This window comes from Empidonax traillii, unplaced genomic scaffold, assembly GCF_003031625.1.
Source record: "Empidonax traillii isolate 1590-97213 ecotype Southwest subspecies unplaced genomic scaffold, ASM303162v1 scaffold311:size671644, whole genome shotgun sequence".
NCBI classification, from domain to species: Eukaryota; Metazoa; Chordata; class Aves; order Passeriformes; family Tyrannidae; genus Empidonax; species Empidonax traillii.
In genome coordinates, this window is record NW_020955504.1 from 61,609 (window position 1) to 76,907 (window position 15,299).

At 38.6% G+C, this 15,299-nt stretch overlaps 1 protein-coding gene across 3 annotated transcripts in view; it reads left to right on the forward strand.

Moving 5' to 3' along the window:
- The window catches only part of PPP1R14C (protein phosphatase 1 regulatory inhibitor subunit 14C), a 53,868-nt gene extending 41,833 nt beyond the window's left edge, over positions 1-12,035 (forward strand). The window contains exons 3-5 of one of the 3 annotated variants that reach the window (XR_003572048.1): positions 1,321-1,404; positions 2,778-2,810; positions 11,866-11,948. Coding sequence is in view for 2 of the 3 variants with exons in the window: in XM_027891177.1 (XP_027746978.1) it covers positions 1,321-1,404; positions 2,778-2,810; positions 11,866-11,940 (192 nt within the window). In the remaining variant the exon portion in view is untranslated. Of the gene's footprint in view, positions 1-818; positions 863-1,320; positions 1,405-2,777; positions 2,811-11,865 lie in introns of those variants that run through there. The other 2 variants (XM_027891177.1, XM_027891178.1) reach the window with 2 other exon arrangements.
- Positions 12,036-15,299: the final 3,264 nt, after the last annotated feature.

The window sequence follows — 15,299 nt, forward strand, 5'->3', positions numbered from 1 at the left end:
GCAAGGATTTCTCCCACTTAATTGATACCGATAAGAGTAAAACTAACCTTTCAGGAGCACTTAGCTTCAATGAAGTGTGATCACAAAAAAAATTATATACCTTACAGACAGTTCCCCCTCACTGTTGCTTTCCAGCGTTGTTTCCGTTTGGCAGAATGCTGCTCCAACAGACAAGAGTTCAAAATGTGTATCTGACAAAATATTTAGTGTGCTGAACAGCACTTCTGAATGCAGACAGGTGCCCAATTAGCATTTACACAGGTCAATGAATGTGTATTTTGATAAGTTTGCAGTATTAACAGTAACTCCAGGCGCCTTGTCTTACCAGTATTTAAGATGAGCTGCTTAGATAAAATGTTCAGCAGGTTTACTATCTATTTGGGGAATTTCTGGTTCTTGGTGTGATATGCTAATTAGCGTAGAGTTGGGATAGTAAGCTACTAAGTATACCACTTAGCTGTGGAGTAATCTTTATCCTTTCAAATTCTAATGGGTTTTGCTGAATATCTTTATAGTATGTGGAAGACTTATTTCCTCTTCTCCTTGTTGTTTAAATTGCTAATGAGTCTGTAGCATTAGGTTAGAAACTCCCTTTTTGCCAGATTGCATTACAATAACTAAGTATCTTTGATTCATCTCAGCAAATGTCCCTGCTTCCTTTCTAAACCTGCTAGCTGGGCAAAGAATGTTCTTTGTGTATTTTTGTCCACTGAGTCTAACTGCCTGTGCAACTGCACTATCACATTCCTGCACACTTTCCTTCAGAGATGGGGAGCAGGGAACTTAAATCATCCCACTTCTGTCCTTCCTCCTCACACTCAAAAAGATGTTGAACAGTTGGCATTTTAGCTGGAGTTTCTGACTTCATGCTCCACTGCAGACACTGAAATCTGAGCTCTTCTGATAGGACATTTAGGTCATCCTTGTAAGCCAGCTTTAAGCAAGGGAGATCTTCCACAGTGTTAACAAAATAAGCAGTTCAATCAAGAATGCCTTCAAAGCAATTTTGTGCCTTGCTGCAGCTGTTATCTACTTCCCCTTCCTTGACTTCTTCATCCTCTTGTGCAGTACTGTGAGAATAGCATGACCTGTGCTGCTGGGCATGAGTTAGTAACACAGCTCCTGGCTGTGAGCGAAGGGTGGCTTGAGAGCCATCACCTCCTGTGTGGTTGAGGCTTGGGAGTCAGGAATCAAGCCACCATCCCTTACTGATTTCCTTGTCTGGCTCCAGGAAGATGGGTTTGTGTGCTATCACTATGCTGGTTTTGAGGTTAGTTAAAGGAGAGATCTATGAACTAAGTGGATATTTTTTCTTTTCAGGAAGAAGAGATGCCAGAAGTAGAAATTGACATTGATGACCTTCTTGATGCAGCTAATGAAGAGGAGAGAGCTCTCAAATTACAGGTAATATTATTTTATAATTTTAAATCAGAACGGGGCTGAAGTAATGCATTTAGATCCATATCTTGTGTTTGATTGAATTCACTGTAAGTGTAGAATTAGAACTGAGAGATTCTTAGGTCTGAGCTTACCATAGACTGTTCAAAGGTAATCAACATCCTTGTAGATGAAAAATTTCTGGAAGATAGGTGATAACAGGAGTAAATAAAAGTTCAAAGAATCCAGTATTATAGGGAAATATGCTAAGCTATATAAGCCTCATTCTAATTTGTACAAGTATAAGAAAATAAAGAACAGAAAACTTAGAACAGTCACACAGAAAAGCTATATGGCTGAGATTCAGTTATAATGGCCAGATAGTTTCTTTCAGCAGCAGAAACATATAAAGATGTGTATACAGATCAGAAATCTTCCTTTGTCCGTAGACTATTGGCAATTATTTCTCTGTCTCTGCTAGCTAGAAATTGGAACCCATCAAGCTACCTTGGAGTAACCTGTCAAAAAGCTTGAGGAAAGGTAAGATGGTCAGGAACAGGAATTAATAGGGAAATTCAAAAGGGTCTGCTGAAATGAAACAGTTCAAAACAGCTGTCTAATTCTTTGAATCCTCTATGAGGTAGAAGCTAATGAAAGGAAGAATGAGGGGGAGAAAAAAAGAAATAAAATTGTCTTAATATCTATCTATTTATATCTATCTATCCATCTATCTAAATCAAGGTGTAAAACCAATATGAAAAGGCTCTGTTTATAATCTTTTCAGACACATTATTAAAAGGAAAACTGCTCCAGGGTCATGTTTTGCCCTCAGCTGCTTCTGGGAGGTGACTAATGTGGTGCTTAGATGCAGCTCATCTGATTTTAGTGCATGTTGGCACCCTTTTCTCAGTGCCACTGGCCAGCCACAGAGACGTTGGGCATGGCCCTGGGCTGTTTACTGAGAATTCATTAATAGCTTTGCTGCTTCTGCCTAAACTTGCTGCAGCAGCATCCCTGCTAGGATTAACTGTCTGTGCTTCTGCGTTACAAAGACTCTGGTGCCCTCACAGAATGCCTTTCACATTTCTGTTACTGGAAGAAATGTTCTTGGATTGTCCTTTTTTTTTTTTTTTTTTTTTTGGAGAGAAAGAGAGGGGTTTTATAACTTCCTACCTAGAGGAAGAAGCCATTGCTTCTCTCCTGTTGCAAATCATTCTGATCCAGCTAGAGTGCAAAGATAACTTGCTATAACACTTGCTTTTTAGTAGCATCTTCATTCAGTCATTCCTGGTTCTTGCTCCTTTTCTTCCCCCCCCTGTCTTGTCAGGTTTCATACTGTGACTTGTTTATGTTCACTGTTATTCGCTATGGGAACTGACGCTTTCATATTTTGCTTCTAGGAAACTCTTGTAGATTGCTACAAACCAACAGAGGTAAAAGACTTTTCTTAAATACTATTCACGTGTGGAAACTGTAGCTATGTTCAAGATAAAGTAACTCTATTTTTATACTTATGGTAAAGTAATTAGAGGAATGTTAATTGATAGCTGATGGACTTTAGGCTTTATATGCTGGAAATGTTTGTGCCCTGTCCCTTAGCTACAGTAGGAACATGATTCTGCTGTGTGAGGGAACTGCTGGTCATTCCAGCTTAAGTATCAATATTGTCTTCTGTAATGTCCATATTGACTATACTGATGCTTAAAGCTGTCATGTGATAGGGAAACTAAACAGTTCTCATCAGATGGTTAAAATATTTGCGTGATAGACTGTAGTCTTCAATCTGAAAGCATTTAATTTTATCTCTGACAGTAAAATTGTTTATTCTGAGAACTGTTATGCAGATATGCAGCTTGGTTAATTGTATTTGTGAATGGACTTGAAAAGAATTGTGGGATAATCTGAATTAGCAAGATTTAGTTACTCAGCTTTCAACTTGCATATCTATTAATGTGTCCAGTGCCAATATAGCCTACTTCTCGTATAGTAATATGTGCTTACTAGGAAGAGTAAATATTGTAAAAAAAACCTTGGACTCACTGATAAGAAAAAAAAACTAGTCAAAAGTCTAGGTCACAGGTCAGTTTCTTGGTTCCATTTATAAGGTCAGTGCTTTCCCAGAAGTGGCAGCTGCTGCACAGTATTTATTAGAGGTGGTGGCTTACAGGATTCCCCTAATCAGAGACCTTTCAGCTGTGCGGGACTAGAAGCCAGGTGTTGGGTTCTTGAAACAAGGCTTGCAGAGAGGCTGGTTCTTTTGTAATACCTGCATCTGTTACCACATGAAGTACTGAGGCTTAAGGATAGTCTGTCAGGACTGTCAGGAAGAACCACTGGGTGGTTGAATAGGCACTTCCCAGTCCATCAGATACTTTCTTCCGGGCTTTTCCATTTTTATTGATTCCTGTGGCAGATTGGGGAAATTCTCCGTAATTGTTATTATAGTTGCTGCTACAAACTTTTTGACAGGGAAGAGAATTGACCTGGAAAGACTTACATGACAACACTTGTGTGGCTTGATCTGTGTTGTCCTTGGTTTCTTTACAGCAGGTAACACACAATCTTCCATTGTGGGATGCCATAATACCAAGTCTTCAGATGTCTCACTGTAGTAATGCTACACTACAGATGACCCCTGTCAGCCTCCTCCAGCCTTTTCTAAGCACATGCAATTGAACCTTGGTGGCTCTTCTTAAGATAGGTGTGAAGACTGATACGGCATGTGGAGCCTGACATGGCTCTTCTCTCAGGCTAGAGAGAAAAAGCCAGAGTCGTGACCAGGTGGTAGGAATAGGCTGCCAAGAGTTTAGCAGTCATTCAATACTGTGTATGTGAAGGCAGATGAAGAAGGCAGGGACTCAAATAATTACTCTTCTTCCTTCTTCAATGAACGTATAAGCTGAAACTTGACACATTGCAAGGGCACATTTCAGGGAGCTGATAAGGGTGCATGACAGATATTAGTGAGTTTTCTGCTGGAAACCTTGCCATGCTGGCAAAATTAAGATGGCATGGCAGTGCACAGGAAAAAACATCCTGGACACATGTGCTTGACTGCTCTCAAGGCACTTGGATGAGGGTGAGATTTTAATACTGAAGTGGTGACTTGTGTCTTCAGTCATCTGCTAAAGGAATGGAGGCAGTTCCCTTATCTGGGAGAATATTTGTCTTCCTTGACAATCTTTCGAGACAGCCAAGTTGAGTGGAGTACTTAATCCACTCTTCTGTTAGGATAATTGCCAAAATGAGTGTCACTTCCCAGCACTGTTTTCAAAGCAGCAGCTTTTCTTCATCTATGGCATGTAATACTGCATGACTGCTAACTAAGGCCACATAAAAATAGAGATTTTTAACATGCCATGTGTGGACTAAGAACAGCCTTTAAGTTGGCTTAAAATTGCTATATGAGGATCTACACTTCATCTAGAAAATCTGCAGTCCTTTTATATTTGCAGACCATTCAAAACTATTAAGGTAGTTGGCTTGTGAAAGGATTTTTAGAAGATTTGTGGAGAATGGATATGAGCTGATGGAATTTATTCTGACCAATCAGGATATCATCATATCATCAAGAGTAATACAGTTTGCAAAAGGCAGTAATTCCTAACTGGGGAAAAAGTTATATAATATGATGCCTCTGCTATTCAAACATAAAGAAAAATAGTGCAGGCAGAAAGCTTAATAACTTGAAGCTCTTATCCCATCTGTTAAAAAAAAAACTCTCCGAACATGCAAATGTGCATTTTGGGTCAGTTTTGCTCAGTGCCTTCCATTTAGACTAAAAGTTTAGGAAAGACTGAGGGATTTTTGCATGTACTCTGGAATGACTTGTCATCAGAGGAAATGTAGTTAACCAGGTCACTTGAAAGATGGAAGGAACTCTGAGCCTCTTTAATAATTTGGTCAAATATAGTAGCTGGCTGTAAGTTGGGAGGAACTGTTATGAAACCTTTCTTCTAATGGAAATATAGATAGTCTGTTGAACGTGCTCTAAAATGTTAAAAGCTTTTCTAAGGTAGTAGTTATGGCTGTTTTAATTTGTATGGAAATATGCTTAATGTGGGAACTCCATGTAACAAGTCATGCACACTAACTTAAGGGGTATGTTATCTGCTAAATCAGTGCCATAACCAAATTTTGGATCTGAACTTTCATGGCTGAAGAGTAGCAGGGAGCAGCATCCTCCTCCTGCATCATCGGTGTGCCAGAGCAGCCAGTTCTTCATTCAGTCCCTTTGTCAAGTTGCTGTCTCAGTTCTGTCTATATGATGGAGAATCTTAACGTAGATCACAGGGAATTTCAACTCTCATGTTAGCAGTGAATGTAACAAAGAAATTTAAATATAATCTGCAATCCTGATGATAAGGTTTAGATACTTGACAGTAGACTTCTATTTAGGATAGGAAGACTATTGTGGCTGTGAAATCAATGAGGTTTTTTCAAGATATATGCTTTGAAGAAGGCTGACTAAATCTGTGTTACTATATCTCTGGTATTGTTAGCAGCAAAACCACTCATTTACACTGGGCATTGCAGAAGATCTAAAATGTTTGTGGTCGATGTGAATTAGAGCTTCCCCTGGTGGGACTGCCAAAGAGATGACAGAAGAAATGGCAAGTAAACTCTTAAACTACTATGGAAGAGAAATCCAATGAGTGGGCAATTTTTATCCTTACTTACTCCAAAAGATGCAGCTGAGCTACACAATGGCTGCAGATGATGAATGTTTTAAGAGAACTGGATAAATTAGATTTGTGGTTTATTTGATTCTTTCTTTTCTCATAGAAATATGCAAAGCTTCAGATTGATTGGCCAGGAGATCTCTCTCATTCAGTCAAGATTAAATCTATCCTGACCATTTTCTTAGTACGAAACTCAGTGCAGAATGAGAGAAATAGGAGATGAAGTTGCATTGCTGGGAACTTTGACTTAATGATTTTCAATAAGATTTGCCAACAAACTATGTTGAATTGTTGTGCATATTTTCTGGAAAACTTAAGCAAAGATTTAAGTCACTGACTACTCATTTACTATTTCAGCAGCTTTTAAAACTTCATTTTTAAAAATATAGAGATGCATTTGCTTAACTATGTATTTTGCAAAGTTTAATTCCTAACTGGAGCAAATGACAGGCTTGTGATGCAGCTTGCAAGAGTGGTCTAGGCACTGTGGATTTAAAACTGAAAACTGTTTTGTTCAAACAATATATGTATTTGGTATGCAGGCATTAGTAGAAAGCTCAGTGTTCCTGAAAGAGAACCTCAAAACTTTTGAAGGATTGTACATTTATTTTGGTACTACTATGTAATGAATTATTTCAAGTTGTTGTTACTACTTGTTTTTTCTACATAATTGCAAGGCAGCAATATGTAGCATAGCCATTTGAAACACTAGTCACTATAGATGTGTCCTAAAGCCTCAGTGCAGTGTGCAGCCTTACATCTGCGTGAGCCTAGGAACTCATAGACATGTATTGCAGGGCAGCTGATGGGGTAGTAAATTATTAAGTCACAGTAACTGTATTATGTGCCCATATTGTTTGAAATCACATAGGACAATTTGTAGAGAAAAAAGGTTAAGAATCATGCATATTTAAAAGCAATGCAGATGGAGGCATTTCTAGTAAAACATGATTTCTTGTTCATCCATTTGATCACTGAATTCAGTAAACAAACTCTTTATGTGGCTGCTGAGATCTGCCCTATACCGTACTACAGTGTTGGAAGGATTTAATCTTTCGTGTTTTCATTTCTGCAAGTACTCCTGAATACAACTAATAAATACCCATAGCAGTATTCCTTCAAGAATACAGGAAGAGCATACAGTGACTTGGCAAGAATAAGCTGTACTTGTTTACATGCCGCCAAATTGGAGAATAACTGGGCTGCAGGTCTTTACCATGGCTAAGCATTGTGATATGTAGTTAGTGCCTTGTACAGGGCTCAGTGAGAACCTAAATTGCTGCATATTGTTGTCCTCTGGACACTAATAGTGCTGTGGCCTCATTGGAGAGGGTGTATTGAGGCAGCCTCTGGTCCTGTTCTCTCACAACATCTCTGCCTCGTCAGTTCTCTTCTTTCTGTACCACTGGCTTCAGGTTTGAGCCTGTGTGGAAGGGAAGGTGTTTGGCAGTAGGACGGTTAGAGTTCCCTCTTTTTCCTCCTTCTTCCCCCCCACCCCGCCACCCCCTTTTCACATTCAGATGGCGCTGCTTTTTTTTTTTTTTTTTTTTTTTTTTTTTTTTTTTTTTTTTTTTTTTTTTTTTTTTTTTTTTTTTTTTTTTTTTTTTTTTTTTTTTTTTTTTTTTTTTTTTTTTTTTTTTTTTTTTTGTAATTATTTAATTTCTTCCACGGGTAGCTGTGGGATTGCTCTCCAGGCTGACTTTAGTTTTTACATCCAACCAATCAGGCTGTCTCCAAGAAATAGCCTTGCGCAAACAGTTAAGGAAATCTTGATTTTTGACTTGGCTGCAGGGAAGCAAAGCTGTGAAGGAAAGCTGACTTAGGATTCATTTCATGCTCTAGTGAAGCAGGTGGACTAGAAACTCTAAATTTTAGTCTAAGAACTAGTCCTACTACATGTGTACTGTTTCTGGAAGAGAAATCTGGAGAGACAGAGTCTAATTAGTTTCCAGAATTAATTGGAAGACTTGAATAGAAAGCCTAGAATTCATTTTTGGGCAAATGACCTCATTAAAACAATGAGTCACACCACCAAAGCAGAGAGGTGATTTCCTCCCCTTTCCTGATTTATCATTTCACCTTTGTTTGCCATCTTTTGTTTGCTTTTTTGTTTAGTTTTTTTTTTTCCCCCTAAGGCTGAATATAGATGAGTTCAAATGAACTGTAGATTTAGTCTCTGTCTCTCATTTAAATTTGCCTTTAGAATTAGAAATATGTCTTCTAGAAATAATATAGTATTATAAATTAACAGGATTCTCAGTACTTGTAACAAGGATGTCTCTTTGTAGAATATCTGCAAAAATAATTTAAACCAAGTTTGTGTAAATTTTTGCTTGTTTAAAAATTTTTTATTTTTTATTTACTAATGCACAAAATGCTGTTATGGGATTTTTCTTCTGTTAAAAGTGGATGTAGCCTGTGTATTCCTGGCTGTAACTCTCCAAAGAATAATTAATAAGTTCTTGAATCTTTAGCTGAGTTATTCTTATACGTTTCTCAACTCTGTGAATTAAATCAGTGTAATAGGTAGATAATTCAATCTGTGTTACAGGACTACTTTTAACATAGATTTGTACATGATCAGCTTTCAGATGCTAAATTTCAGCATATCTCGTTAGAAGGGATTTCAATAAAATGCTCTGTGTAAAATGATTTTTGTGTACGAGGTGGAGACAGATGTCTATATTAACCCTTGACTCAAATGGCCACAAGAAACAAAACTGACATTTCTGAGTGATGACTAAAGGAAAAAAAAGAAGGGTATTACTGTCATAAAGCAGAGTTAGTTATAAAGGGAAGGCTTATTGGAATGCTGTGAAGTCTCCTTTCCTGCCTCCATAAGGGAAAGTGTACATCTTTTCTAGAATGCTGCCTTTCCCTGATGGGGAGCTGCAAAGCAGGAAAGGCAGAGGCGCACCAGAGCAGAGCAGAGCTGTGTTAGTGACAGGCAGCTCCATGCAAGTGTCAGATGCAAAATGATACTTAAATTAGAAATGTGCTGACCTAGTGCTGTGGTTTGTGCATCCATGGGATGTGCACAACAGCCCTACTGCATTATCCAAAATGTCTGCCACATACAAAATGCTCTTGTTGGGTTTTACAGTTTCATACTGCAGACCCTTATTTCAAGAAAAAATAGCTCCTGAAGGGTAAAGCATCGTAAATTATTATATGAACTTTTTCAAATGAATGCTTCCTCTGCCTTAAGAATAGCTGCAGTTACCTCAGATCTGCTAAGGGCTTGTCCCTACAGTGTGGTTAATTTTGGCAGCCCTAAGAAGTTTCCAGATGGTGTTCAAACTTGCCTGAAAACTTCAAGCAAGTATCTTGTTTTGCAAAAGAAGACGCTTGTGATACTTCTTCAAAATATAAGGGGAGGAATTCCTCTCTTGCTTTAATGTCATATTGAAAAGCAACTGACCTGTGGCTGTGTTTCATATCTAAGGGAGACTTGCTCCAAACTCCCCCAAGAGAAAATGGGCAGAGAAATGGCAGTACCATAGATGTCCCTGATCACTCTGCATATGCCCCTTCCTGTAAGGCTCTTACTTTGAACTTCTTTGAAGCTGTTGGACAGTTTCCAGATGCAGTGCCTTGTTGCTGCCTTGATGGTGAATGAAGGTGATATAGAGTATTTGTGACTTGAACAGAAAATTAAGTTTTTCAAAGGGAAGAACTGCACTTCCACCCATTCCTTCCCAAAGCTGTCTTACTCTGATGTTTTGGCATAGGAGTATAGGAGTTTTTTTCATGGAAAGAGCTGTTGAAAGTCAATAATAATGGCCTTAATCCCAAGTAAAAATCTTTTAAGATAATTTTAGGGTCTTTATTTCTATAATGATTTTACTGCAGGGCTTTATTTAAGTTTGGTAGTAAAAAATCCTAAAGTGTGTTTATATGTTTCAAGCAGCAGCATGCCACGTAGTTTTGCATTATCTATCAGGTCTTTACAATGATCAAGTGTTGACAGAACCAATGCAAAGTGCATTGAAAACTGTGAACTTTCAGAGTAAGCATGTCTTCCTCATTTTTCTGATTTTCTGAGTGGAAAAGTACTGGACTCTGACAAGTTTAGAGTAGACATTGCAGTGGCTTATGCCTACGTGAAAAAACATGATTTCTGGAGGGTAGAGGGGGAGGATTTGGAGTCTTAAAAAATCTGTTTTTCTGGTCATCCTTTTAGGCTGTCTATCCAGGTGGGAAACGTGGTATTGATATACGCAGATATATTCTTGAACTGGCCTTGGCTTAATTCAGGGGTGGAGGCCAGAATATCAAAGGTTCTTAGTGAGTGTTTGTAGACCACAGTGATGTGTATGCTGCGCTGCCTTTGCTGCTGTTGGTTTCAGCCACAGGTAGTGTTGGTGCTGTGATAACCATGGTGCAACAGCATATGCAGCTCACTATAAAGATGCGTAAAAGGTCAGGAAAGGAAATTGGTTTCTTGGGATGATACCTGCCAGTGTTGTGGTTCTGCTAGAAAAACCTGGCATATTTCTCAAGTTAAAATACACGTTTACAGAGACTTTCCTTATGCAAAGTGTAGTACCTGGTTAATATATGTTTCTGTGTGAGTTTTTTTGAGAGGTACTGTGTTGTCTTTTAGGTGATAACTTTGTTCACTGGAATTTTTAGCTTCAAGCATTCAGAGAGGAAGTCATGCTTTTTATTGTTTCATAGAATTATAGAATGATCTGGGTTGGAAGGCACCTTAGAGAGCAACTAGTTTGACCCCCTGCCAAGGGCAGGGACAACTTCCACTAGACCTGGTTGCTAAAAGTCCTATCCAACCTGGCTTTTCACGTAACCTGAATGACAAAATCTATAATTACATTCCATGTTTATAGCTAACAGCTTTCTTATACAGTACTGTGGGTAAACATTATTTTCCCAGTGTGACAGTAAGATGATTTAGCTTTTAATGCATCTGCAGTTACCATAAGAAATGGTATACCAGAAAAACTTCAGATAATGATGCAACTCTGTAAGCTTCTGTTGTCACACAGACTGAATTGGTTTGGTTTGAGTTTTTTTTGGGGGGGTGGGGGTGGATTTGGTTGATTGGTTGGTTTTTTGTGTAGTGTTTTGCTTTGGGGTTTGTTTTTGTTTTTGTTTTGTTTTGTTTTTTTTTTTTGTTTGTTTGTTTGGTTTGGAGTTTTTTTAGGGTTAGGGTTTTTTTTCCAGAGTACTATCATTCACTTAGCTCTGCAACCGGTTCCATCCGTCATAAGCCAGTGGTGCTACCTCTGGCTCCTTGTTCCTGCCTTGCCTCACTAAGCGTTAGTGTGGGCTGAGTGTTCAGTCTGCTCAGAGGGCTGAGCCAGCTTGGAAAGTAGCAGGCAAAGAGGAAAAACAGCTGCATTTTTAGCCATATCTTCTTTCTGTTACAGCTGAGTATGCAGCCAACCAAAATGCTAGTGCCGGCACGTAGAGTGGTGAGAGAAACACCTCTTTTGGCAGGAGTGCTGATTTCTGTGCAGGCTTAAGTTGTGAAAGTTGGCTTTGACTGTTTGCATTGTATCCAGCCATAGATTTTGCTCCATTCAATAGCTGGTAGATCACCCTGTGTGGTAAAAGCCTGAAAGATGGCTAACAACTGAGCCAGCACACTCACAAGGAAAAGCTAGTCGTTCACAGCTCTGCTGGGTGATGAGGACATGCTTATAAGGTTTCTGATGATCAGGCCAGAGAAATTCTAGCTTAGCAGTAAAAGCTTAAATAAAAATGTGTAGTTTGCTTTCTAAAAATTCTCAATCATGGTATTATGGAATCATTAAAATTACTCATTTTCTATTTTTTTCCCTAGGAATTTATCAAAGAGCTGCTAACTCGGATAAGAGGAATGAGGAAACTCAGTCCCCCTCAAAAGAAGAGTATATAAATAACTTGAAGTAGTAGCACTCTGTAAAAGACATGGCAAGGGAAATGGGACTTTGAATACAAGACCTTTATTAAAATAATTGTCTTTCTCCACAACTTCTTTGATTTATTCAGTTTTGACTCAAGGAATTTCTTTTGTGTGTTTTAAGGGTTCTTTTTAAAGTGTCAAATTTTTTTTATCAAAAATATCAACAATTTGGATGCTGCTCAACTTCCAGCTGAGGATTACTGAAGCAAGTGAAGAATCCAAGAGTTAGTGATGAGGGGCAGCAAGCCTACATGTTGAATCAGAAGATCTTGTAAATTTACAGAGCTAGGGGACTTCTCCTTGCAACTAGTTGGATAACGTTTCTTAAGTTGGTTGTACATTTAACTCATGGATGTCAAGTTTATTGTGCTTGTCTGTACATAAATTTTAAAGTGGGTTGTGAATACTGTTTCACATGGATGGAAGGAAAAGTTTGTTATAGTAAATTATTTAAATGGTGGTTATCGCGAATTTGCTACCAGAAGGTACCAATTTAGATTACTGAAGTAAGTGCTGCCATTTTTCTAAATACCCTTAAAGCAGCTCAGTGAAGAATTTTATCATATTTCCTTGTTCAGACTGCAGCAGATGAAAATTGGGAATTGGAGCTGTGCTGACCTGTACTGAATATGGGCCTGCAGTGATATCTAGAGAAATGTCTATCACCATTTAAAAGCTGCTTCAAACTGGGGGAAAGGCAGTGATACCAAATTGAATTGCAAGTACTGTACTGCATTGAATGATGTAGTCTTAATCAAATGCAGATTCCTCTCTTATAAAGGTACACAAAGAATAATATAGTCTTTGTTTATAGCTCTGCCCTGAGAAGTGGGGAGACTTCTAAACTTTGGTTCTCTTACTTGTAAAAGCAAGAGCAGACAGAGATCCCTGCTCCCTTCTGAAAAATGTCCTAACTGGAATGTTCAATAAGCTACCATTTACTGGTAGGTGACACTAGTCAGACATTTTATATCAAGGGTGCTCCGAACATATTTTATTTTTCAAAAGAAGTACATGTTTGTGAATTTTATGTATACTGGCAAGCTTTTTTAATGTATTTAATTTTGTAATGTTTACCGATGATTTTATTTACCAGATATTTACTCAAATAAATGGAACAACTTGTGACTTGTTACATGTACACTTTACAAGACTACTGTTGCTGAGTAGGTTTGTAAATGGAATTGCTTGTCAAAAAGAGAAATCTGTGAGGTGGTAAGTACATGGGAACCCAGCTGTATTGACCCTTACTGGCTTTTACTGTGCCCAGTATCACTCAGACTCCTGTAATGTGGTGCACAGCTTCACTTTTGAAACTCTACTGCAGATGAGGCCTTCCTTTCCTGTGCCTCAAGGGATATGAAACAGGGTGGGGAAAAAAGCTTGGAAATTCTTTCAAATAAATGCTGGTAAGTTCAAGTAGTTTTCTTCTGTCCACCAAAGGTGAGTGTAGGGGAGGGCTTACATGCTGTGGCTCTCAGTTGTCTACTGAAGCTATGGCAGAAGGGGGCCTTTCAGCTGGAGGCACTCTACCTTTCTTCCATTATGTACCTTTCTGAGTTCTCAAGAAATTCCAGCAGCCCTCAGAAAAGGCTTGCCTGCAGCGTTTTAAATTTAAATCTCATGTTTTGCTGAAGCTGTAGTTTAGCTCTGGATTCCTAAGGAGTCACTGAGCAAATTTTTTTGAAATTGTGAAATGAAACTGGTGCTTCAGGGAAATTGAAGGGAGCTTGTGAATTCATCTGTTTTTGTGTTGGTGTATCCAGTTACTGTTGTCAACATTATCAGTGAGATGTCTTTGATTCTGAAAGAGGCCCATATGAATCATGTGTCTTGCCACAGGAAGACTGTCTCTCTTTGGTCTGTGCTCCTTGCAGAGGATCTCATGTAGCTAGATCTAAATGACCAAATAAACATCATCCTTTGAAGGAGGGAATGTTACAGAAAAAGCTTCTTTAACTGCTGAGGTAAGGGACCTTTTGTTAGATTTTCACTCAACTCTGGAGGCAGGAATCAGTGGTGTTAGTAAAGAAGTCTTACTTACTAGCAAGCCTGATGTTTGAGTGGGCAGGTGCTTTTGCTGGAAAACCTCTTGGTTTGTAAACCATTGAGAGCCTTTTTTGAAATCCCAGGTTTAGTATGGCCAAAAGTGGGAAAAACCTTTTGATTTGAGACCTGTTGGCAACTCTCAAATTTAGAGTTTGGAGCTGGAGTCTGAACTGTCTGCTTATGGGTACTGTTCCTGGACTCATAAATTTATTAACATGCATTTAATACATGGATGAAAAAACTAAGAGCATGTAATATACCTTTTGAAGTTCTGAGGTGGTTACAGCTGCTTACATTTTGAAGGTGGTATTTAGAAACAACCCAAAGTATGAAAAATAAGGGTTCTAGCAATTTCAACGTCCACAAATGCATTTTGTGACTTCACTAACAATTCCATATATAACTTTTTTTCCTTTATAATAATGATGTGCAAAATCAGAAATGTGAAATAATTGCAACTGCACCAGTTCTTTGCTTTCCTACAGCAAAGTACTGTCCACAAATATTTTTTCTTTCCTGTTGTTTGACTAAAAGCTGCCCACCCAACTCTAGGCATGACACATTTGTGTCTTTTGTCCTACTCATCTTGCACTGAAGTAGCAGTGGAAAGAAACAGTCTACCCCTTCTAAAACAGTAGGTTTGATGGTACACTTAGAAGTGGTTAAGACTGGGACAGCACTTACTATTTTCTTGCCTTATGTAGATGGGTCAAGTCACTTCTGTGAAGGGTTTCATCTCCTCCAGCTCCACGGATTTTGCTGTCTTACAAGTGTCAGTGAACGAAACCAAGCTCTAAATAGCTTTTGTTTGCAGCTGGCCTGATTTTCCTGGGGACTTAAGGGGTCTCATTCTTGCTAATTTTTACTTAATGGAAATACTCTTGGCCTTGGTGTAAGTGAGGGAAGAATTGACCCATTCACTAAAGATTTAATTGTGCTTTATGTCTTTATACTGTGTGGGTGTTCTTGGCTTTGGGGCAATATTCAAGGGGCATATCAATAGCACACTGTTACTGAAACAACTTGAAATTACATCTTACAGCCCAGGCTCTTCTCTGCCTTGGCTGGAGAGCTTTCATGAGAAGGGCCAAGTCTGGCTGCAATGAGAGCTTCCTCTGGGCTTTTTAAGTGAAATGAATGAATGAAAGTAACTAACGTTCCTCCTTATAAATATGTAGTGAAGCTGAGGTTTTTGTTTTGGAATTGAAGTGCCTCTCCAGTGTGTAAAAATCTCCTGCAAGAGCGTGTGTTCCTGGGGTCTGGTTCATGGCATAATTAGCCTT